Source organism: Oncorhynchus nerka, linkage group LG12 (assembly GCF_034236695.1).
Source record: "Oncorhynchus nerka isolate Pitt River linkage group LG12, Oner_Uvic_2.0, whole genome shotgun sequence".
Classification (NCBI taxonomy): Eukaryota; Metazoa; Chordata; class Actinopteri; order Salmoniformes; family Salmonidae; genus Oncorhynchus; species Oncorhynchus nerka.
The window spans coordinates 36,462,152-36,487,904 of NC_088407.1; the positions used below are offsets into that span (position 1 = coordinate 36,462,152).

The 25,753-nt window shown below is 42.7% G+C and overlaps 1 protein-coding gene across 5 annotated transcripts in view; it reads right to left on the bottom strand.

Moving 5' to 3' along the window:
- LOC115139084 (VPS10 domain-containing receptor SorCS2-like) overlaps positions 1 to 25,753 on the bottom strand; it is a 347,718-nt gene that overhangs the window by 245,146 nt on the left and 76,819 nt on the right. For all 5 annotated transcript variants that reach the window (XM_065025557.1, XM_065025555.1, XM_065025556.1 and 2 more), the window contains exon 2: positions 8,301 to 8,368. In XM_065025557.1, coding sequence (XP_064881629.1) covers positions 8,301 to 8,368 — 68 coding nt within the window. The remainder of the gene's footprint in view (positions 1 to 8,300; positions 8,369 to 25,753) is intronic.

A 25,753-nucleotide genomic window follows, 5' to 3' on the forward strand; every position in this document is an offset into this window, starting at 1 on the left:
TCTCGCTCTCTTGAAGACGGGAGGGACGTAGCCAGCGGTCAGGGATGAGTTGATGAGCGAGGTGAGGTAAGGAGAAGGTCACCGGAGATGGTCTGGAGAAGAGAGGAGGGATAGGGTCAGCGGGCAGGTTGTTGGGCGGCCGGCCGTCACAAGACGCGAGATGTCATCTGGAGAGAGAGGGAGAAAGAGGTCAGAGCACAGGGTAGGGCAGTGTGAGCAGAACCAGCGGTGTCGTTTGACTTAGCAAACGAGGATCGGATGTCGTCGACCTTCTTTTTCAAAATGGTTGACGAAGTCATCTGCAGAGAGGGAGGAGGGGGGAGGAGGATTCAAGAGGGAGGAGAAGGTGGCAAAGAGCTTCCTAGGGTTAGAGGCAGATGCTTGGAATTTAGAGTGGTAGAAAGTGGCTTTAGCAGCAGAGACAGAGGAGGAAAATGTAGAGAGGAGGGAGTGAAAGGATGCCAGGTCCGCAGGGAGGCGAGTTTTCCTCCATTTCCGCTCGGCTGCCCGGAGCCCTGTTCTGTGAGCTCGCAATGAGTCGTCGAGCAAAGGAGCGGGAGGGGAGGACCGAGCCGGCCTGGAGGATAGGGGACATAGAGAGTCAAAGGATGCAGAAAGGGAGGAGAGGAGGGTTGAGGAGGCAGAATCAGGAGATAGGTTGGATAAGGTTTGAGCAGAGGGAAGAGATGATAGGATGGAAGAGGAGATACAATGTAAAGCACCTTATTTAATTCAAACACAAACTGTGAAATACTTTTTGGAAATAAACATCCCAGGTTGGTTGACATTGCCTCAACATCATGGTACACGTTCAGTGTTTACCCCCTTCGGATGACAAAGAGAGCCGCTCTATGTTTTAGCTGGTGATCCTGGGACAGCTATAACCGAGTCAAGGCCCAGGTTATTGGAGTGAGAGACATTAAACCCACATGGCTGACGTCAGAGCTCTGGCGAAAGCCGAACACTCCACAGACACATGTGCAAAAGAGACATTTTCACTAAATCCAATAAGCTACGGTGAAGCAGTACGCATTTTGTTTGTCCCTATTTTTTCCCCAAAAAACTTTTTCTTATCTGAGCATAACCAGAAACAGACTGGTTTTACACAGAGTTGTTTCAGTAGGGAAATGTAGCTAAGGCACAGACACAGTTTTTGGGGCGCTTATAATTGACCAGCAGGACGTGCCGCACTTATAATGATCAATATTTTGTTTCTCGTCCGCTGTGCCTAAGCGAGACTATCTGTAATAGATCAATCTCATTTGATGTTCTCTAAGAACTAACCAAATTAAGGCAATGAAACTGAGAGCAACCGCAGACTCCATCTCTCCAGAGCCCAGTTCACATAGCATTGTCCCACACCACAAACCCATTATCTGTTCTGGTTTAATCCTAATTGAAAAAACATGGGATCACTTCTCCCTTCCAGAATCCAGGAATGACTGAGACAGGAAATGTTTCTACAGATACTTTATCTTTCAGCTGAGTAACAGGAAAGTAAAAGGGACAGTTTGTGGCCAACATATGCGTGGGTTCCTCACGGAAATGTTCAACCTTTTAACCAGAACCCCTTCCAATTTAGGAGAACTGACAATAAATACAGAGTGAGTAAGGGAGGGGTAAACAGACAGACGCCAACCAGATCTATCTCCTTTCACCTTGTAGAGGTTGATGTCGCCCAGACCAACAAAAAATCACATTCAAGCAAGTCCACAGAACTCCAAAGGCAAGCCCATGACATGGGTTTAAACTCACTGACCCAGAAGCCTTGCAGTCTCTCTCTCTTGTCTTCTCAGCTAACTTTCCTCCAGAGCAACGCCGAGCAATCGCCTTGGGTCTTGATTTACACCACTTGACAGAGTGCGGTGCCGAGCCCATTCATCATCTGCATCTTCTTCCCCGTTTGATCCCAAGCTTAAGGACAACAACGTCCAGACTCAAGGAAAATGCTTGCAAATGCCAGAGCCCACGTGCGCTTGCGAGCAGGAGTTGTGACAGAGAGAGATTTCAATTTTGTGCAGATATGGGATATACATTTAAAAATAAATGATAAATATAGTTGAATTATTAATTGTTCTATCATGATGGAACGGTTCCCCAACCCTATATCCTAGACACCCACCTGAGCAACCCAAAAACTAAGGAGAAGTCCTTATCTGTTTTATGTGCCTACTGTAAGTAGCCGATATGCAGCCAAGACAGAAAGATAAACACGGTCAGACATACTAGAGCAGCACTGCCCCCTCAAGAGTCTGAGCCTGCCTGGCAGGGTTGGTCCAACAAAGCAAAAGCCCCCAGGTGGGTGAGCATAATATACAATAAATGTTTCAAAGCTGCTAATCAGAACCTTGACAAACTTGTACCTAGCTGGTGGGAATCCGGTGGGGTGACCCCACCCAGGTAGTGGCAGTGTTAGCAACGCAGCAACCCATGGGGTTGTGGTCACACACGGACAATCAGAGAGGGGGGAAATTATTGTGGCCCTGGTGTTACAAAATAATCAAAGGTCTGACTGCACAGAGATGCTTGGGCAGATTCTCACAACGGGGGACCAGCGTGTTTCAGGGGAAGTGGGTGTATCTAAGCTCCATCAGTTAGGACTTGACATTGGTTAATCAAATCTCCCCCATTCTTGCTAAATGTTGCATGCATTCTCGAACAGCTACAACTGTATATACCTTTGCATGTCAAGTCCTTTCTCGAGTTGTGCTCGGGGATGGAACAACTGTTGAACATCTGAGGTTGTGGTTGTTTGTGGGGGAAGGGTGGTGTGTGTGTGTGTGTGTGTGTGTGTGTGTGTGTGTGTGTGTGTGTGTGTGTGTGTGTGTGTGTGTGTGTGTGTGTGTGTGTGTGTGTGTGTGTGTCTGTGTGTGTCTGTGTGTGTGTGTGTCACAACTGTTGCTATGGGGTAATGATGTTAGGGACAACATAGGATGAATCACATGAATTGTTTGCCAAAATAATAATTGTTTGCCAAAAATCAAATTTTTGTAATGCCAAATCCTGGATATACGTAGGTAACAATCCATTTTCTGAACTGCCTACATTGTTACACATATTATTCGTTTGTTGTGGACATAAATGAAGATATGCAAAACTTTTTAATAAATATATTTTTTATTAAAATAATTGTATACAATGCAATCAAGGTGAGGGTGTTGTAAATGCTTTAATGCATTAATCTACTTCTGTTCTGTGAGTGGCAATGTGTGCTCTTTACAAAGGATGGGTCCCTATCGCTCAAAGGCCCTAGAAGCCAGATGGACAGGGTTGGTCTGCCAGTCACAGGGACGACAACCCAACTGGGGATGAGGGGAAGTTTTAACGAGTGGAATAGTGGAGAACAATTAGAGGTTTACTCAGTAGCAGTGCAAATATCATGGTAAAGCTATTTGGACACGCAATCATTATGGTACTTTTTAATGATAAGTTTACAAACATACAGTGCATTCAGAAAGTTCTCAGACCCATTGACTTTATCCACATTTTGTTACATTACAGCCTTGTTCTAAAATGGCTTAAATACATTTTCCCCTCATCAATCTACATACAATACTCCATAATGATAAAGCAAAAACAGGTTTTTAGAAATTTAGCAAATGTATAAAATATATTTTAAAAATACCTTTTTCGTTGTCATTATGGGGTATTGTGTGTAGATTGATGAGGGGATTTTTAAAATTTTAAATCCATTTTAGAATAAGGCTGTAATGTAACAACATGTGGGAAAAGTCAAGAGGTCTGAATACTTCCCGAATGCACTGTATATTATGATAAATAGAACTTAAACGTGCGTATATCTCATTATGGTAAATGCTGAAATAAGTATAGCCAGTTATAATTGCAATGACATAGCAGATAATCAGATAATAAAAAAAGACAATCAGTATTTACCTGGCTAGAAGAGAAGGAATATAATATCTATTGTTTACAGGAAACTCATGCAATTTTTTTTAGATGGAGTTGTGTGGAAAAAATACTGATGGGGAGGGGGGTGAAATATACTTCTCCCATGGGCAAAGAAACTCAAAAGGGGTTTAATTAATTAACAATAATTTTGATCCGAATGTGCAAATTGTCCAAACAGATCTGCAAGATAGATGGATTATTTGAAATGTTATTGGACCATAAACAGATTTGGATCATTAATCTATACAGTCCAAATAATGATGATCCACGTTTCTTTGAAAATATATATAAAATAATTTATCAAGTCTACACGCAATACAATACTCTATTATTATGCTGGGAGATTCTAATACAGTTTTAAATACCTCAACGGACCATAAAGGAAATTACAGTACAAACAATCACCCTCATGACACATATCATGGATATATTGGAACTTGTGGATATGGAGGCTTAAATATCCTGGCTCAGTAAGATATACATGGCGGAAGCTCAATCAAGCTAGTTGTCTTGACTACTTCCTTATGTCGTTCTCGCTGGCACCAAAAGTTTATAAAAAGTGTTGATTGGGGACAGAATGTGGACACCCCATAAAATAATTGGTATATATATTCATCTTAAAAAATGTCCATGTGGGGAGGATATTGGAAAATAACTGGGAGATCTTATCTAGACAGGCGTGAGCCTTTCCAAATCATGTCCAATCAATTGAATTGACCACAGGTGGACTCCAATCAAGTTGTAGAAACATCAAGGATGATCAATGGAAACAGGATGCACCTGAGCTCAATTTCGAGTCTCATAGCAAAGGGTCTGAATACTTATATAAATAAGGTATTTCTTTTTTTTTTTTTTTTTCGGAATACACTTGCAAAAATGTCTAAATGGGGTACTTTGTCATTATGGGGTATTGCGTGTAGATTGATGAGGATTGTTATTTTATTGAATCCATTTTAGAATAAGGCTGTAAACATCACTACATTTGGAAATAGTGACGGGGAATGAATACTTTCAGAAATCACTGTAGATATATATTTTTTAAATATATATAAATGGGGGATTGGAAATGATGCAGACAGTTACATTGATGGAAGCCACAATCTATCTGTAATATTAAAGCTGATCTACTGATGTGACTGCACAGCCTTTATGGAGCTGACTTGAAACCAATTCCACCCCCCACACATGTATTTATTAGAATTTTTATTTAACCTTTATTTAACTAGGCAAGTCAGTTAAGAACAAATTATTATTTACAATGACGGCCTACCCTTAACTCAGACGACGCTGGGCCAATTTTGCGCCGCCCTATGGGACTCCCAATCACGGCCGGTTGTGATACAGCCTGGAGTCGAACCAAATCATCATATTGGCACAACAACACCATGGCGGCCATTTTAGCTCCTTACAAAAACATGCAAATTCTCTTCACGCTACGGACCATGAAAGAGAGAGGCTAACAACATCCAGTGTATGTGCCCGATTGTTCACCTTTCTACATCTCTTTTTCCCCCACCAGACTGGTTTGTCATGGTGAAAATAAAATCATCATTCGTGAGTAACAACATTAAAACATCAAAATGGAGCAGGGTGGAAATATGTACATTATTAATTTGGCTTCGAGAAAGAGAGACAGGCAGTCACACCTAATGAGCGGCCAGCACTTTGAAGTGGAGAGAACCCAGAGTGAGGCGAAGGGAATGAATTAAGTACTGCCGTGAGACACATTCAATGTTTGTGAATGATTTCTAGACGGCTTTCTTTCTCTACCCAGTGTCCTTATAACCAGGACCCTGACATTTGATGGCTTATGATCTAGAATACCTAATTGTATGTGGAGGAGTGACTGGTTCTGAGCTAGTTTTGAAACATTGAGGAAAGTGGCAATGCCGTTGCCGACTGGGCAGTTCTATTCGAGGCTGCTCTGTTCTGCCTGTCAGGCCCAGTCATGACCAGGGTTGGGCAGGTTACTTTCTAAATGTAATCCGTTACAGTCTGACATTTTAATCAGTAACATCATTTTTGGATTACCAAAACTCAATATTGTAATCTGATTGCTTTCATTTACTATTTGATTACTTTCCCCTTAATAGGCATTAGAAGAAGCCAAAAATTAATATTACCAATTGAAAGACATCTATTGCAAGGATTAATCTATGTTAGATTTTACATAAATCTATGTTGCATTTTACTTTATGGGTTGGTTATGTAGGCTTCTAACCCATTGCTATCTACTACAGATAATAGTAGGATTAGACTATAGCTTTACATTAAATAACAAAGTCTCTCATATTTCCAATCATTCCAAATAATTTACCCCCTGATCTTCAAGAATAGGACATAAATATGGAAATATAGAATAGCCAAATTGTTTTACCTGAGCAGCATAACCCAAAAACAAAGGATTTATTAGCCTACTCTGTTGTTTATTCTTTTGTAGTCGTGGAGGACTGATTGGGCTCATTGCTTCAGGTTGTAAAATAAATGCTGCTCTCATGGAACGGCATGCTTTGTGCACTACCGAAAAGAGCTATTTGCATGTGACAAATGTATGACCTATGCTGCGTTTGTTATAGGCCTTTTGTTTATGTTTTTGTTGGTGACACTTTGATATCGATAATTTGCAGCTCTTTAAGTCTTTCAAAAGTGTGCAAGTGTCACGATCGTCGTCAAGGAAATGACCGGACCAAGGTGCAGGAGAGGAAAGCGTACATTATTTTATTTTAAATGTCGCCAACAAAACAATAAACACCAAAACGAACGTGACGCCGTGAAGCTCTGTAAGGCTATACATGCCACTAACAAAGACAACAACCCACTTTGAGAAAAGGAAAAAAGGCTGCCTAAGTATGATTTCCAATCAGAGACAACGATAGACAGCTGTCCCTGATTGAGAATCATACCCGCCAAAAACAAAGAACCAGAAAGCATAGACTTTCCCACCCGAGTCACACCCTGACCAAACAAACAGAGAATAAAAGGATCTCTACGGTCAGAGCGTGACAGCAAGTTTGATCATGTGTCCATTAGACCTATTATTTATCATTTTTTAATCAGCACAATTTAAAAAGAGCAATAAAAGCCCCACTCGTGGTCTTCTTAAATTAAACGTGTTTTTGGTAGTATGGAACACAATACCACAGAGGAGTTTAGAAGGGAGGAAACACAGAGATGTGAAATTATTTTTGATTCTATGGGAGGATCTGACTCTATGGGAGGAACTCCCTCAAATGTTTTATTCCATAGGCTGGGATCCGCACTATGCAGCTGTTGCAAGAGCGCATTTGTCACTGGCTGTCCACTGGTCACAAAAACAGCAGCTTAAATGTTTTCACTTCAAACGTTATTGGGTTAAAATACACATATACATTTGTGAACAGCCATCCACAACAACCACAATCCATAAGGCGCAAATAGCTAAATGAGAGAGCAGCAGTGTGATTCACATCTATGCACTATGTAGATATCAATAATAAGTGATGTCCGTATCGCTATAGACTACATCACTGCTGTCGTCCTTACCTCCAAGCCTTTATTCAAGTTGGATAATCTTTGGATGCCAACAGCAGTCGCACCATTGGAAGACATAGTTTGCACTGTAGCCTACAAATGCCTATTCCTGCTCTTTTCCCGAGATCCCATCTACTGTGTCTTCATAGTGGTCTCTGACTTGTGGTCAGACTCACTAAGGCAGAACAAACTTAAAGGTAAACTCCACCCAAAAACTATCTTTTGGTATTTGTTTCATTAGTCCATTGTTGATATAGTCACAAAATGTTTTGAACATCAGCAATCAAGTTTTCAAGATATGCAACTTTCAAAATATAGAAATCTGGCCCGTGTGACGCATTTTTGAAAGTTACAACTTGATTGCTGATAAATATTTTGGGAATATATCAACAACGGACTAATGAAACAAATATTTTTTTTAAGGTGGGTTTTGGGTGGACTTCTCCTTTAAACTTGAGCCTTTTTTTCAATGCTGATTTGAAAGTAATTGAGAAAGGTGTCAATTTTTTGGGGCGGAAACATCCTTTCTGAATTTCAAAAGTGATCCGAGAAGTAAATCATCTCGTTTTTCAAAAGTATCTGCAATCTGATGACAATATTGTTGCTGGTAAAGTAATTGATTAAAGTTACAGTATTTTTTTGTCCTTTGCCATGATGACATACTATCTGTCCAAAGAGATTCCCGCTCTCACGCCCGCTGAGGTTTCATCTTTCTTCCACTCTGTTCTGTCTGTACTCAGTGCCACGGTGTCTTCTGAGAAGCACGGCAACGAGATAAATCAACCCACGGCCCTTTAACCTAACCGCATGCAACTGTATTGATATGTGGACAGGGCTAAACGCACACGTAAACAAACAGACACACAGCCTTTTGATCCTACCTCCAGAGGGAGCTCTCCAGAACCTTGCTGGAGTCACCGTGGTAGTACTTGGTCAGGATGAGGATGACCTGAGGAAGAGGAGAGATGAAGGGTGAGTCACAACTGTACAACAGAGTTGGAACCGGTTTCACAGATAGCACGGTAAGTGTCGCAAAAGTAACAGTATTTGGTTTGATTCAAATGGATTAAAAAGGTGTTTTTCAATTTCAAAATTATTTTCCTTGTCTTTGGGGAATTCGGCTTCCTGGCCCTTCTACTGATTATGCTAAGATTTGAGACTATTACCCTATAGAAATAGCTGTCTTGTTTGCCTCTTTCATTTTAGAAGGAAATGTTTACAGAGTGCTACCATCCCACTACCCCCACGCAAGCCAAATTATGTGTTTTGTTTAATGCCGAGTATAATTTCAGGACATGCTTCAAATGTGAACCCCTTTTATTATTATATTCAAGTACATAGGGCTGAACATCAGGTTTTGGGGGAAGAAAAGCCACCTTTAATATACAACTCAACAGAAACCTCTAAAATCTATTATTCATAGAACCAGGGCATCTTGGTCAAATGTTAAAAAACAACAACTGTGAGTTTGTGTGTATGTGTGTGCGTGTCCCACTACTTCATTCATCTTTCATATTTTCTGAGGACTCCCAGTTTTGACAGCAGTGTGTGGCCTGATGGGAGTGCGTTGAAATGGCGAGAGGTCGGTGCAGGAGGGTCAGGGAGTGCAGTTAGTCCTGGGGGTTTGATTGGAAGGTTGGCGCAGTGAGGTGTTAGGAGCCAGGGAAGAAGAGACTGGGGCTTGGAGAAGCTGATTGGCCAAGGGCCCTGGCCAGAAGCAGAGGCAGTAGTCCGTTTAGCTTTTATAACATGTTTGACCATAATAGAGTTATAACAAACCCTGAGGTCAACATAAACCCTAGAATACAGCTATACCACACAACTGGCAAAGACTACTGGGTGAAAACAAGAGTGGGTGGTCTCTGAAAAAGAAGTGGGCAAGGGGCCACAAATTACTTTAGGTTGTGAACCTCTAATGGATTCCTTTGTCAGATAAAATGAAAGTGATATTGTTCTCTTAACCTCTTTTGATAAGACACTTGGCCGCAGGCCAAACTATTTCCCACAAATATGTTTTAATCCAGTGAGAACATTTGGCCTAGCCCCTCACAAACCTTTAGCAGGGCCCCAGGCACAAGCGTTGCCCCCTCATGCCAGGGAAGAGCAGTGCTCAAAGGGCATTTTAGTCCAAGAGGACAACGGTCCTCTTGACGGAGGCTGAACCCTCTGGAGGCTGAGCTAGTCTTTAAAGCCCACAGTGGGACTCGGGAGAGGGTTACATTATTCTGCACAACCCAGAATTGGTCATTCAGAGCTCCACATCTGTGGAACACTGAGTGTACTTTGAGAGTAGCTCCAAGCCCCTGTCCACAAAACCGAGCCAATTTCTATCAAAAGTACTATTTTGAGTCTCAAGACACATTTTCTCAAAGCGACTCACGCTCAAAGTTCGATCCCTGGTGTAGCTTGGGCTTCTGAAGACGCTTTGAGACCAGTGGAACAGAACCGATGACAATCGCCCGAGCAGTCAACTGCCAAACTCGATAACAGCCGTCATACTATAACTATAATACTAAATATATCCACGTCACCAAATAATTGATTAAAACACACCGTTTTGCAATATAGGTCTACAGTAGCCTCAGCAGCACGCCTATAGGGAGGTCAGAGGCCTGGCCGTGTGGTGCCAGGACAACAACCTCTCCCTCAACGTGATCAAGACAAAGGAGATGTTTGTGGACTACAGGAAAAAGAGGACCGAGCACGCCCCCATTCTCATCGATGGGCTGTAGTAGAGCAGGTTGAGAGCTTCAAGTTCCTTGGTGTCCACATCACCAACAAACTAACATGGTCCAAGCACACCAAGACAGTCATGAAGAGGGCACTACAAAACCTATTCCCCCTCAGGAGACTGAAAATATTTTGCATGGGTACTCAGCTCCACCATCGAGAGCATCCTGACTGGTTGCATCACTGACTGCCATCCAGGACCTCTATACCAGGCGGTGTTAGAGCAAGGCCCTAAAAATTGTCAAAGACTCCAGCCATCCTAGTTATAGACCATTCTCTCTGCTACCTCAAGGCAAGTGGTATCGGAGCGCCAAGTCTAGGTCCAAGAAGCTTCTAAACAGCTTCTACCCCCAAGCCATAAAACTCCTGAACATCTAATCAAATGGCTATCTTTATGCATTGCCCCCCTCTTTTATACTGCTGCTACTCTCTGTTATTATCTATGCATAGTCACTTTAACTCTACCGACATGCATATATTACCTCAATTACCTCGACTAACTGGTGCCTCCGCACACTGATTCTATGCCGGGACCCCCTGTATTTAGCCACAATATTGTTATTTTACTGCTGCGTAACGGCAGATTTCCTCCTCTGAAGAGGAGTAGGGATCGGACCAAGATGCAGCGTGCTAAGTGTTCATGACGAATGATTAAAAACGAACTGAAATACAAAACAATAAACGATGTGATGAAAACCGAAACAGTACCGTGTGCCGACAAACACTCACACGGAAACAAACACCCACAAACCAACAGTGAAACCCAAGCTACCTAAGTATGATTCTCAATCAGAGACAACTAACAACACCTGCCTCTGATTGAGAACCATACTAGGCTGAACACAAAAACCAACATAGAAAGACAAACATAGACTGTCCACCCCAACTCACGCCCTGACCATACTAAAACAAAGAATAAAATAACAGAACTATGGTCAGAACGTGACATGCTATTCTTTAAATATTTGTTACTTTTATTTCTTATTATTTTTTTTAGGTATTTGCATTGTTGGTTAAGGGCTTGTAAGTAAGCATTTCATTTCATAGTGGTCTCTGACTTGTGGTCAAACTCGCTCAGGTGGAGCAAAACTTCAACTTCAACTTGCGCCTTTTTTCAATGTTGAGTTGAATGTCATTGAGAAAACAGAAAGGTGTCATAATATATTTTTTTCACCAACATCCTTAATTGTTTATTATTTGTTATTTTTATTTCTTATTCTTAAATATATCTTTTTATTTTTTAATTTTTTAACTGCATTGTTGGTTAGGGCTTGTAAAGTAAGCATTTCACTGTAAGGTACCTGTTGTACCTGTTGTATTCGGCGCATGTGACAAATACATTGTGATTTGATTTGATTACAGCCCTAGAAGATGCAGTGGCGGAAACAAGCTCCTACAGTTTTACACAGTTAATGCAAAATAATTTTAGAAGTTATATATTTTATTGTCACATACACCAGATAGGTGCAGTGACATTTGTTGTTTCGGGGTCAGCCATACTAGTACGACGCATCTGGAGCAAATTAGGGTGAAGTGCCTTGCTCAAGGGCATATCGACAGATTTTTCACCTATTTGGTTCAGGTATTCACACCAGCAACATTTCAGTTACTGGCCCAATGCTCTAACCACTAGGCTACCTGCTTCTCTAAAATGAAAAAAGATGAGGACCATCCTCCTCAGTGAATTTCATGACAATTTTAATAGTGAAACATTCAGAAAGCTATCCTTTCTAGGTAAAACTCTACTAAATATATTCACATTTCACCAAATAATTGATTAAAACACACTGTTTTGCAATGAAGGTCTACAGTAGCCTCAGTAGCACTCTGTAGGGTAGCACCTTGGTGTAGCTGAAGGACAGATGGGTACATTGACTTCGAAACAAAACCTAGGAGGCTCATGGTTCTCACCCCCTTCCATAGACTTACACAGTAATTATGACAACTTCCGGAGGACGTCCTCCAATCTATCAGAGCTTTTACAGCATGAACTGACATGTTGTCCACCAAACCAAAGGATCAGAGAAGGAATCTAGTACAGTGCATAACATGTGGTGGAAGTTAACTCAAAGAGAGAGAAAAACAATATTAAACAGTTTTGAACAAATTAATTTCCTGCAAAATTAAGGAGAGGCAAGAGAGAGAGAAAGAGAGCTAGCTATATATATATATATTAAACTTTCACTACCTTGTTTAGCCTACTCAAACACTTGGCTCAAACATTCAACACTGGAACTCTTCCAAGTCAAGGCAAGCTTTTGGTAGTGAAGACATCAATACTATGAAACAAAACATATCGGATCATGTAGTAACCAAAAAAGTGTTAACCACATCAAAATATATTTTATATTTGAGATTCTTCAAAGTAGCCACCCTTTGCCTTGATGACAGCTTTGCACACTCTTGGCATTCTCTCAACCAGCTTCATGAGGAAGTCACCTGGAATGCATTTCAATTAACAGGTGTGCCTTGTTAAAAGTTCATTTGTGGATTTTCTTTCCTTCTTAAAGCGTTGATCAGTTCTTTTGTGACAAGGTAGGGGTGGTACACAGAAGATAGCCCTATTTTGAAAAAGACCAAGTCCATATTATGGCAAGAACAGCTCAAATAAGCAAAGAGAAATGACAGTCAATCCATTACTTTAAGACATGAAGGTCAGTTGATGCGGACAATTTCAAGAACTTTGAAAGTTTCTTCAAGTGCAGTTGCAAAAACCATCAAGCACTCTGATGAAACTGGCTCTCATGAGGACCGCCACAGGAAAGGAAGAACCACAATTACCTCTGCTGCAGAGGACAAGTTCATTAGAGTTACCAGACTCAGAAATTGCAGCCGAAATAAATGCTTCACAGAGTTCAAGTAACAGACACATCTCAGCATCAAATGTTCAGAGGAGACTCTGGGAATCCGGCCATCATGGTCAAATTGCTGCAAAGAAACTGATGAGACCAAATGTAAGATTTTTGGTTTCAACCGCTGTGTCTTTCAGAGACGCAGAGAAGGTGAACGGATGATCTCTGCATGTGTGGTTCCCACCATGAAGCATGGAGGAGGAGGTGTGATGGTGCGGGGGTGCTTTGCTGGTGACACTGTCTGTGATTTATTTAGAATTCAAGGCACACAACCAGCATGGCTACCATAGCATTCTGACTATCATTTGTTTTTCAACAGGACAATGACCTCGACCAAGAAGGAGAGTGATGAAGTGCTGCAACAGATGACCTGGCCTCCATAATCACCCAACCTCAACCCAATTGAGATGGTTTGGGATGAGTTGGACCGCAGAGTGAAGGAAAAGGAGCCAACAAGTGCTCAGCGTATGTGGAAACTCCTTCAAGACTGTTGCTTTCCAGGTGAAGCTGGTTGAGAAAATGCCAAGAGTGTGCAAAAGCTGTCATCAAGGCAAAGGGTGGCTATTTGAAGAATCTCAAATAGAAAATATTTACCCTTTTTTTGGTTACTACATGATTCCATATGTGTTATTTCATCGTTCTGATGTCTTCACTGTTATTCTGCAATGTAGAACATAGTCAAAATAAAGAAAAACCCTTGAATGAGTAGGTGTGTCCAAACTTTTGAGTGGTACCGTACGTTGCAAACCTTCATTCAAGGCGAGGTTGTAGAAACCTCATGATGGGTACAGGAAAAATGTGAGTAGTAGCCTAAACCTATCGATGTTACATTGAGCTGGGTGGATGGAATATGAATGACAGACATCCAATATGCTGTAATAGGAATAAGGCCGTGCTCATACCATTTTTTTATCATCCTCCTTCATCTTAAACGGCACCGACCGCCACAGCTCCCCACAGATGAAGAATTGGAAATCAGAGATAATCTGAACTTCTACTCAAAGCCATTGAAGCATGTGAAACCAGGCAGGGCCTTGTGTGACATCCTGCGACACGGTGAGCGAGCATATCCCTCCCCCGTTTGTCTGGCCGTGTGCCAGATGGCAACAGATTGTCCGCCTCTGGCACAGCTGCCCCTCTCTATCCACACAGCTCTAATGAGACACTCCGAGTGAGACCTAGGCCTATCTGACACTTTATCCAGCCAGAGATGGAGCGGAATGAAACACCAACGCTGACTTTATCTGCTATGCTGAACATCTGGACTTTTGGTGTTGCCACCAATAGTTTTTTTTTTCTAGTTTTAATTGGCCTGCCCCGGTGAGGTCAATTTTTGTTTACTGACAAGTTTAGGTGTGGATGGAGGGAGAGAAGAGTAGTGGGGGACTGGCACAGGAAAGAAGGAAGGAGTCTAGGGAGAAGAGGTGGCTGATTTGGTGGCTGATCTGGTTAGTCAATGATCCTCATTGTGCAACACTCTCAATTTAACATGACAAAAATGCATAGGAAGATAGGAAAACAAGACAACTTAATATGGGGGAGCCTGTCAGCGTGCACCACTTATACAAGAGATACTAAATCAAAATTAAAATGGATTTAATGGCATGAAGTACAATTTGTAGATATTGCCAAAGCAGTATAATAGTAGTAGTAATAATAATAATAATGTATCCTATGTTATCTCATGTATAACAGGGCTGGCTAGTAAAGGTCTCCTCTCAGGAGAGCGTGATGCTTTTTAACATGCCTCGGCTGGTGTCCACCGGACCTGGCACAACCACATATGTGTCCCTGTTTGCAATAGACAGCCTTGGATCAAATACGGATTGCATCGAATAGGATCCCGGACGCGTCCTGTGAAATATGAAAGCGTAGAGAAGGAGAGCTCAAGTGCTTCTCTCTCTTTCTCTCCACTGAGCCGACAGAGATTCAGGCCTGCGTCTTTCATCTGCTTGTCAACATTCCCGTGGTTTTGTATCCGACCAGCCCATAAAGCGCTGTGGCTCCAGACAAACTCTGCACCACACAGTTCTGTGGTCCTATCCACGTGTTGCACTGGTTTGAGAATGAGTTTGAGACTGAGTTCTGCACGATGGGAAAATGAATTACCCTGGGGAGGAGGGAGCGTTCTGTTGGCAGTGGTGTACCTACCCTCCCTGACAAAATTGCTGGATTACTGGAGAAGCGTTATCCCACCACTGCCACCAACGGGCACTGGCCGGAGCCCGAGACTGTAGCTTGGCAGGCCCCTACAGCTTATTTGACTGAGAGGCAAAGTTTGCCACTCCCTAAAGGTCGTAGCAGAGTATTCATCTTAAAAATGATCTTCCTGTTATTAGAAACAGCAGTATGTGGAAAGTTGATTACAATAACATACAAAAAATATATATATATATATATACTTGAAGCCTACATAGATCTGCAAATATATTGAGACGAGTGGCATTAAGTCGTATGGCTCCTTTTGGAATGAACTACGACAGAAAAACATTGTGTGGGACATTGTATTGATTGGCTTGGCTGGAAGACTGGCTTGGCTAGAAGACTGGCTTGGCTAGAAGACTGGCTTGGCTGGAAGACTGGCTTGGCTCATTTACAAATCTAACTCCTGTTCACTATTACTATTCTATTTGTTAGATCAGTATAAACAGAACGCTCTTTTTAAAAAAAGGTTCGAAAAGGTCTTTTTGGCTGTCCCCATAGGAGCACCCCTTCGGGTTCCATGTTCCTCTGTGGAAAGGGTTCTACATGGAACCAAAATGGTTATTCAAAGAATTCTCCTATGGGGACAGCCAAAGAACCCTTTTCGGTTCTAGATAACACCTTCTTTTCTAAGAGTGTAGAAAGCACTAGAAACTGCAAGCATTTGGCATGATGAGCTTAATTCTCTTCCACAACGTCCATGCAACCTTGCGGCAACATTGAAGCGGTCTGATGGTGACACACTGTGGGAATGTTGTTTGTCAGCCCGTGGATGGCATTTACTAGGGAAAAGTCAACTGAGCAGTTAGGATTCATGAATAACTACACACAAATTACACAAGCCCCCATTGAGCCTTTACGCCGCGACACAGTCGACCGTGAACTCTGGCTCCACATCACCATCTCGTCATTTGTCCTCATGACATTCCGCTACACTGAGAGACTCAATGAAAAGCTAGCAATCCGGTTTCGAGGAGAGAGGAGAGTTTGGCGAAAGAAAAGAAAAAGAAAGAGGGTGGGGTTAAAGAGAGACGAGAAGAGCGTTAGAGTTTGAGAGAAAGAATGCGATCATTCATTTTTTAAAGCAAAAACAGTGAAATACAATTACTGTATCAGAGTGTATGACCCCCCTCCCCCATTGAGACAAACACATTCTCCAGAAAACAGACCACACACAGATGAGCAATTCATCACAGTCTGGAAAAATGAAGAGGAATACATTTTTGGTCTATTTTTCAAAAATTGAACCCCAATTGATTTTCACAAGGCACAAAGTGTGCAAAAATAACATTCCCAGCCAATTCAATTTGAGAGATGACTTCACTCTGCCTCCCCTTAACACGCATTCTCTCTCTCTCTCTCTCTCTCTCTATACCATTGATAATCAGACCCCATAATAATCTGGGTATGATTAATAACAGTAATCGGACCCCGAGCGATCATGTCTGGTTGAACACGTTTCTGCACGGATCTCAACCCCCCTCCCTCCCCTTCCCTTGCACCAGGCAGTGACCCACACACGCTGGCATTTTAACGGTTGTTTCAGACGGCGACCGCTCATTAAACTGCTCCGGCAGAAAGGGAGAAGGCAATTACATGGACCTGTGGGTTCTGCTGGCCCTACAGTCCAAAGAATACAAAGGAACCTCTACTATACTGACCCTTACACACACACGACAGACTCCATCCAGTTAGACCGAGGTATTCAGCACTCGACTGGCTGGTTCCCACTGGTTCCTACAGTATTTATTTATCTGTCATGGTATAGTATTCTTGTATCTGACTCTCTTCTGCTGTCTTTTTCATATTACTTCAATATTACTGTTTTTGTCCTCCTTTTGTGTCTGTCTCTCAACTCTACCTCGTTGTGTCTGGTCTTTGTTTTCTCTTACTTTTCATGCTATGTAAGCCTCTCTTCCTCGCTCCCTCTTTCTTTTCTTGTCTCTTTCTCCTGCTTTCCGTGACACATATCTGATTCATGTCTGTAATTAGGGTCTCGTCCAGTCATTAGTCTGTTTATGTAGTCGAGACGACCTAGAAAAAAGCTGAACATAACATGGCATGCGGAGACACACACAAACGCACGCATCCATCCACCCATGCAGAGCAGTGATTTTCTTTTTCCATTTGTAATCCCTCACATGAATAAAACCTTATCAAACGGCAGGGGTGAGGTAGAAGTAAGCTCTTCGAAACAAAACAGCTCAGTTCATAGCTGATACTTTAGTGCACATAAAACACACACTTCATAAAAACACTGACATACACGACCATTCAAAAGTTTTGGGTCACTTAGAAATGTCCTTGTTTTTGAAAGAAAAGCACATTTTTTGTCCAATAAAATAACAACAAATTGATCAGAAATACAGTGTAGACATTCTTAATGTTGTAAATGACTATTGTAGCTGGAAACGGCTGATTTGTTATGGAATATCTACATAGGCGTACAGAGGCCCATTATCAGCAACCACCACTCCTGTGTTCCAATGGTACGTTGTGTTAGCTTATCTAAGTTTATCATTTTAAAAGGCTATTTAATCATTAGAAAACCCTTTTGCAATTATGTTAGCACAGCTGAAAAATATTGTTCTGATTAAAGAAGCAATAAAACTGGCCTTCTTTAGAATAGTTGAGTATCTGGAGCATCAGCACTTGTGGGTTCGATTACAGGCTCAAAATGGCCTGAAACAAAGACCTTTCTTCTGAAACTATTACTCTATTCTTGTTCTGAGAAATGAAGGCTATTCCATGCGAGAAATTGCCAAGAAACTGAAGATCTTGTACAACGCTGTGTACTACTCCCTTCACAGAACAGCATAAACTGTCTCTAACCAGAATAGAAAGAGGAGTGGGAGGCCCGGTGCACAACTGAGCAAGAGGTACATTAGAGTACATTAGAGTACATCAGAGTGTATAGTTTGAGAAACAGACACAAGTCCTCAATTGGCAGATTAATTTAATAGTACACGCAAAACACCAGTCTCAACATCAACAGTGAAGAGGCGACTCTGGGATGCTGGCCTGTATTTCTGATCAATTTTATGTTATTTTAATGGACAAAAAAACAAGGACATTTCTAAGTCACCCCAAACTTTTGAACAGTAGTGTAGACCAAAACTGATGTATAACAACACTGGTGTATTCCTAGGGAAGTGCAGTGCTGATAGAGGCTGCTGGAGATGGACTGACAGTCTTAAAAGGTTTATAGGGCCAGCAGGATTGAGACTGAAACCTCAAAGGTACAGAAAGCGGGAGAGAGAGAGAGAGAGAGAGCGCTAGAGAGAGAGAGAGATGAAAGGAAGGATAGATGGAGAAAGAGGTAAAAAGAGAAATCCCTGAAGCTCTGATAAGTAGTCTCATCTCATTGACCGAGTGATCGATATGGCTCAACCATGGCCCAGGGATTAATGCTGGCCCCCTGGTCCTTAGATCTGTCCATCGATTTGACCTCCATAGGGGGAGGCTTAGTGAACTACTGACAGAGGGTGGAGGGTGAGCTCCGCTGAGGATGGAGCCAAGCCTGGGTCTGGAGGTTCAAGCCCAGAGGTGATGGGTTCTTGGATGTCCTTATTTGGACATACATTGGGAATGAGGGGTGAGGGGAGCGCTCTGGCGATTGAACCAAGCCTGCAGGGTCTTGGTGTTGGGTGGTTCAAGTCCTTGCCTGAACATTGAAGCTATGACTCTGCAAATATACAGTGTGATGCTCAGAGCTTGGTGGTGTACTGTTGTTGCCTTTATTCTGGAGAGAAACCATGTCATATGCAAGCTTTGCCTAAACTACAAAAATAATCATTTGACTGTTTCAGTTGTGTGAGCAACAAGGACAAAATGGGGACAACAATAGAGCATAACGCTCCCACATGCCAAAAAGTGGATATGCCCAAAAATATCTCTATGAACACACGCAATCTGTGATGTTGCCGTCACTTCCAGGACAGTACTGTAGTTCCGCTGCCACACCTCAAACTCGATCGACCTTGATCCTCTCTACCAGCAGACAGCCAGTCAGTCCATGTGAAAGACAACAGAGTACACAGAAAAGGAGCAGGGGCAGGAGTGAAAGATTTGCTCTGTCGTTCTCTCATCCTTCCCTCTGTGGCTGATCGAAGACCACGCCATCCCTCCCCATCCAGCCAGACGGTCTCGTTCCGATGAGTTTCATTCCGAAATTCACAATCCAATCTTTCCAGATAGGTAAAAACGCAAGGGTGGGGATTCGGAGGCAGACTGAGAGCCCACCTGTGAAGAAGCAAAGGGGCGGAACCATCAAGTGTGTGCGCGTGTGTGTGTGTTTTGTGTCTCTGCCCGTGTGTGCGTGCACCCAACATCATAGCACCTTGGGTAGATGACAAAGGACACGGCGTAACACACTGCCTATACGAACGTGCATGATCATCTGTGGGTCAAAATGGTGAGGGCTTTTTTTCTGGGAGTTGGAAAGAGCATCCCATTTAGTGCATACAGCTGCTAGCACCAGGCTGAACAGCTGTCCCCATAGGATTACCATGATCCCTGCTTCACAGTCATTCACCCTCTGTCATTTTTTCCCATTCTTGCCCCTTTAACACCCCTCCTATCGCTTTTACATCTCTCTCTGCATTTCCCCTCTGTCTCTAACACCCCTCCTCTCTCTCTCTCTCTTTCCATTTTTGTTCCATCTCAAGCTCTTTTTTTGCTCTCTCGCTCACCTTCTGTGTGTCCTTTCTCTCTCCCTCCACCTCTGGTTGACTTTCACAGGCCCTCTCTCTCTCTCTCTCTCCTTCTTTCTCCCCTCCCTCCTCATTCATCCCTCTCTTTATGTCTCCCTTCCTCCCTCTCGCCATGGAGCAAAAACATCTCCCTCTCTCCTCTATCAAAACCTTTATCATCAAAAATAGCTATTTACAGTGGGATGAGAGCGTTAGAGAGGAACTCAAAAAGTGGAACAGAGACAGGGCTCGGTGGTGAAGGGGGGCTCAATGACATGTTACACACAGTGAAGCGCTACATCTCAGGATTTAATTTAGCCGAATGTATTCATAGAACTGTGGACTAATTACGGGAAAACAATACATTATTGAGCGAGTGTGTGTTTTTGCTTCCCCTCGAACCGGTTCAACAACAGTTTATCAAACATTTTGCGTCATAGAGTTTGAAAATGACCTTTGGTAATTGAAAAATATATATACTTATTTGAACCCCTTTCAAGAGGCAAATGCAATCCACTCGGGGGGCGACCAGGTCGGGTCGCGATGAATCCATCCTGACTCTGCGCAGTGCGAGTGCTTAGCGATGGCATTTGGAGTTAATTGTATTTTCTTGTAGAGCAGCGCTCAATTACCTGTCAACTGAAGCACAACGCTTCCTCAACAATGAACAAACAATCCAAAACAACCACCACCTCTTCCCTCAGACGCCCCCTTTCTCTCCCTCTTTTGCTCTCTCTCACTAACTTTCTCTCCTCAAGCACACTTCTTCATATTGAACCTTTATTTAACTAGTCAGTTAAGAACAAATTCTTATTTACAATGACGGCCTACCCCTGCTAAACCTTAACCTGGACGACGCTGGGCCAATTGTGCACCGCCCTATGGGACTCCCAATCACATCTGGTTGTGATACAGCCTGGAATCGATCCAGGGTATGTAGTGACAACTCTAGCAATGAGATGCAGTGCCTTAGACCGCTGTGCCACTCGGGAGCCTCCTCTTACTCTACCTCCTTCCCTCCTTTACCCTCACCTCCTCCCTCTTTCTCTCTCCCTCTCACCTGATCCATTCCACACTCAGCCTACCTACTCCAAACATTCTGCTCCAGCAGCTCCAAAAAAGCTAAACCAAACCCCACTAAAAGCGACAACACAGCAGCAGCTCCCCTTTTAGGGGGCACAGTTGTTGTCGTAGCACATATCTGTCCAGAGCATATGAGTGGTGCTGGCAGGGCCTGGGGTGTTGTGACTAAACAGGCCCTACGGTGCCTGGTCATTTCCCAACGGTTTCCCTTCCAGCTGGGCACTAAAAGGCCCCTATTTAGTCTGAGAGAGAGACCAGGCTCTTGTCAAAAGCCATCAGCACCTCTCGGCTAATAACCCTGCCCTACCTCCCTTCTCCTTTCTTGTGTCCCCTTCTCTCTCGCCTCTTTCCTCTCTTCTCCACCCGACTGGGGCCCTGGCCTTGCGTTAATGCATTTTCACACTTCATTTGGAAGTTGAGGAAAAGAGGCACACACCCAAACTACAAAGTAAGATTTCTCGAAACCTCCAGAGGAACACTTCATCCAAAATTCACTGACAGGCAGCCATTCTATCTTTCCTTCTCGCTTCCTCTTCACCCTCCCTTCATTCTCAACCTCCAATCGGACCTCTTCAGTCGAAGGCCACCCTGACTTTAAAACTAGAAAAGCCTGGCCTCGAGGGACCCCCCTTCGAACTAATGGACGTCTACATTCTAACAGTCTAATAAATACGATTCATATATGTTAGCGCAAAGAAATGACAATTTGGTTGTGTTTATGAAGGTCTGAGGTAACATTGGAATACAAAAGAAAATGCATTTTCCTTAGTTTATGTAACTGTAGGCTATGTGTACCAATGAAAAACCTCGAAAGCACCACAATTTAAGTGTTTAGAATCCATTAAATAAACACCATCACCAAGGTAATTTATTATTCAATCGTTAAAGGGACAATCTGCAGTTGCGACCCCAAATATAAGCTTGTTCTACGCCAATGTGTGTAAACCAAGTAGACGTAAACAAACGCTATATAGCCTCAAAACATGGTTAAAACTGTCATTTTGATATGTCCGTGCTTCCATAACTCAGCCTCTGAATTTGAGAGTGGTTACATTTCTCCAGCCCCGTCCCTTTAGCTTTTTACCGAAACAGGGGCGGGGAGTACGCTTTGTTAGTTTCAAATGCTGATTGCCTCTTTAAGTGCAGGTCTTATTGGCCAACCTCAGAGGAAGGTGTAGGTGTAGGTCATGTAACTTTTTGTTACATGCAATATGCTTTGTGAACGTCATCCGGCAGATGTTGCTCTCCGGTTTTGTGATGGGAATTTATTTTGCCTCTGTATCGTTATTGTCAAGGCCTTAGGTCTATATATCAGGTTATAGGGAACATAACGCAACTATCACAACACATAGGTTGTAGTATGTTTGTTTTTTGTGGTTTGACGTCCCCAGTGATTTTACCCACGCACCGCTACTGTCCATCAATGCATTATATAAAATACGAGTGTGAATCATGCACAGAGATGGCCATTTCTCTTTAGGATCAATGGACTGGTCGAAAAGGAGCCAGCCCTTCACACCCAGGGCATCCTGCCATGCAAAACAAATTTGCCTAAAACGTTAGTGGTCAAAAACCATTAATCTTGGGGTGAGGGGGGAGCGGGGTTCTAAAATGCAATCATATCACGCAATTTTATGATTTATAAAATGGTTATATATTTTTTTCTATGCAGACTAGCTAAAATATAAGTGAAACCTGACAGATTATCAATGGATTGTGATATTTTGTGGGTAAATAAAGAGGTTTAAAAACATTAGTATGCAACCCCTATTAGTTAACAAAGCCACAAAGTCATAAACCCTGTCAATTTCAATATTTTTTCTTTATAAAATTGGATTTCTCCTACCTCAACCCTAACCTTAACCAAACTGCTAACCTTATTCTAACTCTAAACTTAATTAAGATCAAAAAGCATTGTTTGTTTTCATGAATTTGGATGATATAGCCAATTTGGACTTTATAGCTGTTTTATCTAGTGTAAACCCAAGTGTAGGCGACAGAGAAAAGCTGAATGGCTCTAGGAGAACTCACGAAGAACTCTGGAGCAGTTTTTCTGATAATAAACATTGCTAAGCTGGTGGATGGTAAACATTTAAATTACAACCCAGCCCTGAAATGAAATGTATGCTAAAAATTTGCATGTCATCTCATAGGAAAAAACATGTAAGACTCATGGAAACATCTGAAGTCACACATTCAGATTTGGCACTTCAAACCCAAATATATAATACCTTGTCTAAAACAATGACTTATTTACTTATATTGTTGTGCAACATCATGGACAAGCTCTGGCCATCATCTTTCAGCTAGAAAACATATATTTCTACTGGTGTGGGCATTTACAGGAACATTATGAAACAAAAAAATGCATTTAAAAAGAACAGAATGAAATAGAGTTCAAGGGGTCATTTTAAAGAGTTGTTTGGCAAGGATAGGTGATTTGGAAACTGCCGAATCTGTTCTTTCTGATACTAAAATGTCTTACCTGCTTGTGACTCATAGGAGGATTTGAAAAAGTCACTTTTTGTCGCTCTGTGTCATTGTCCCTGTATCCATTCCAGGCTGATGTTCATCAGATTCTTTGCGTACAATTTAACAATTGATCATATTGTCACCCATCAGACTATTGTCAATGTAATCTTGTCTTTAGGCCAACTATATAATCATATGTGTGGCTTCCAGTGACTGACTGCTAGTGAATGAGAGGCATGAAGCAAAAAATAATCACGTCCTCTTAAAACTGTTATAAAACAAATTATGTTATCAAGATTGTAACAATGACAGTGTATTATATAGACTCATTAAGGAATAATCAAGGACGTGGGGGGGGGGAATGACTTCAAAAAATGGCAGAGTAATTAAATATTTAAATGAATTTTGTGTCCACATGACGCTCTCGGCTTTTCTATGACGCTCTCAACTTTTCTACTGTTAAGATCAGCCCAACTCGAGATGAGGCCACCAAACGGTTTAGAATTATACCAATGACCCGACGTATCTTTTAAACGTAGTGGGTTTGAGCTACAGACTTCTGGGTTTGTACGATTAGATTCGTCTTCTGCATCCATAGACACCAACCATTAGTCTGTGTGATTAACGGGGGCTGAGCTAAAGTGGTGTTTGTGAGACAACGACGGATCCCGAAGGGTCCCAGGGCCGGGTCTTTTATACAAAAACATCTGGTGACTCCGAATGGTTTACGCTACAAACTATTAAAAGCTACTGTCTCGGGCCTCCCGAGTGGCGCAGGGGTCAAAGGCACTGCATCGCAGCGCTAGCTGCGTCACTACAGGCCCTGGTTTGATCCCCGGCTGTTACGCAGCCGACCGAGACCGAGAGACCCATGAGGGGGTACACAATTGGCCCTGCATCATCCGGGTTAGGGGAGAGTTTGCCTGGCCGGGTTGTCCTTGTCCCATCGCACTCTAGCGACTCCTGTGGCAGGCTGGGCGCAATGCACGCTAACACGGTTGCCAGGTGTACAGTGTTTCCTCCGACACATTGGTGCGGCTGGCTTCTGGGGTAAACAAGCATTGTGTCAAGAAGCAGTGCAGCTTGATGGGGTCGTGTTTCGGGGGAGCACGGCTCTCGACCTTCGCCTCTCCCGAGTCAGTACAGGAGTTGCAGCGATGGGACAAGACTGTAACTATCAATTGGATGTCATGACATTGGGGAGAAAAAGGGGTAAAAACTAAAAAATACACACAAAAACAGCTACTGTTTCTATGAAAAGCTGAGACTCACAAACACGCACATGTAAAATGTTTTGCTCCATGATGCTCACAATCCACACAAGTGTCATTCGAAGGTAAGGGTTCTTCTACATAGAAGATCATAGTAAATCCCAGACATAGTGTCTATAATACGGTAAGGGGTTCTTACATTTACATTACATTTAAGTCATTTAGCAGACGCTCTTATCCAGAGCGACTTACAAATTGGTGCGTTCACCTTAAGACATCCAGTGGAACAGCCACTTTACAATAGTGCATCTAAATCTTTTAAGGGGGGGTGAGAAGGATTACTTTATCCTATCCTAGGTATTCCTGAAAGAGGTGGGGTTTCAGGTGTCTCCGGAAGGTGGTGATTGACTCCGCTGTCCTGGCGTCGTGAGGGAGTTTGTTCCACCATTGGGGGGCCAGAGCAGCGAACAGTTTTGACTGGGCTGCGCGGGAACTGTACTTCCTCAGTGGTAGGGAGGCGAGCAGGCCAGAGGTGGATGAACGCAGTGCCCTTGTTTGGGTGTAGGGCCTGATCAGAGCCTGGAGGTACTGAGGTGCCGTTCCCCTCACAGCTCCGTAGGCAAGCACCATGGTCTTGTAGCGGATGCGAGCTTCAACTGGAAGCCAGTGGAGAGAGCGGAGGAGCGGGGTGACGTGAGAGAACTTGGGAAGGTTGAACACCAGACGGGCTGCGGCGTTCTGGATGAGTTGTAGGGGTTTAATGGCACAGGCAGGGAGCCCAGCCAACAGCGAGTTGCAGTAATCCAGACGGGAGATGACAAGTCTTCTTCTTCTACATAGAAGATCATAGTAAATCCCAGACATAGTGTCTATAATACTGTAAGGGGTCTTCTACATAGAAGATCATAGTAAATCCCAGACATAGTGTCTATAATACTGTAATAAGCTCACATAGTTGCTGTCACAAACTCCAAACTCCACACTGTTGTCCCTGGCTAGTTGGATATTCATTTCCCGGTATGCAAACAATTTCTGTACTTACACCATTCATAATAAGGTTTTTTGCTTTGGCATTTGTCAATGAAACTCATGA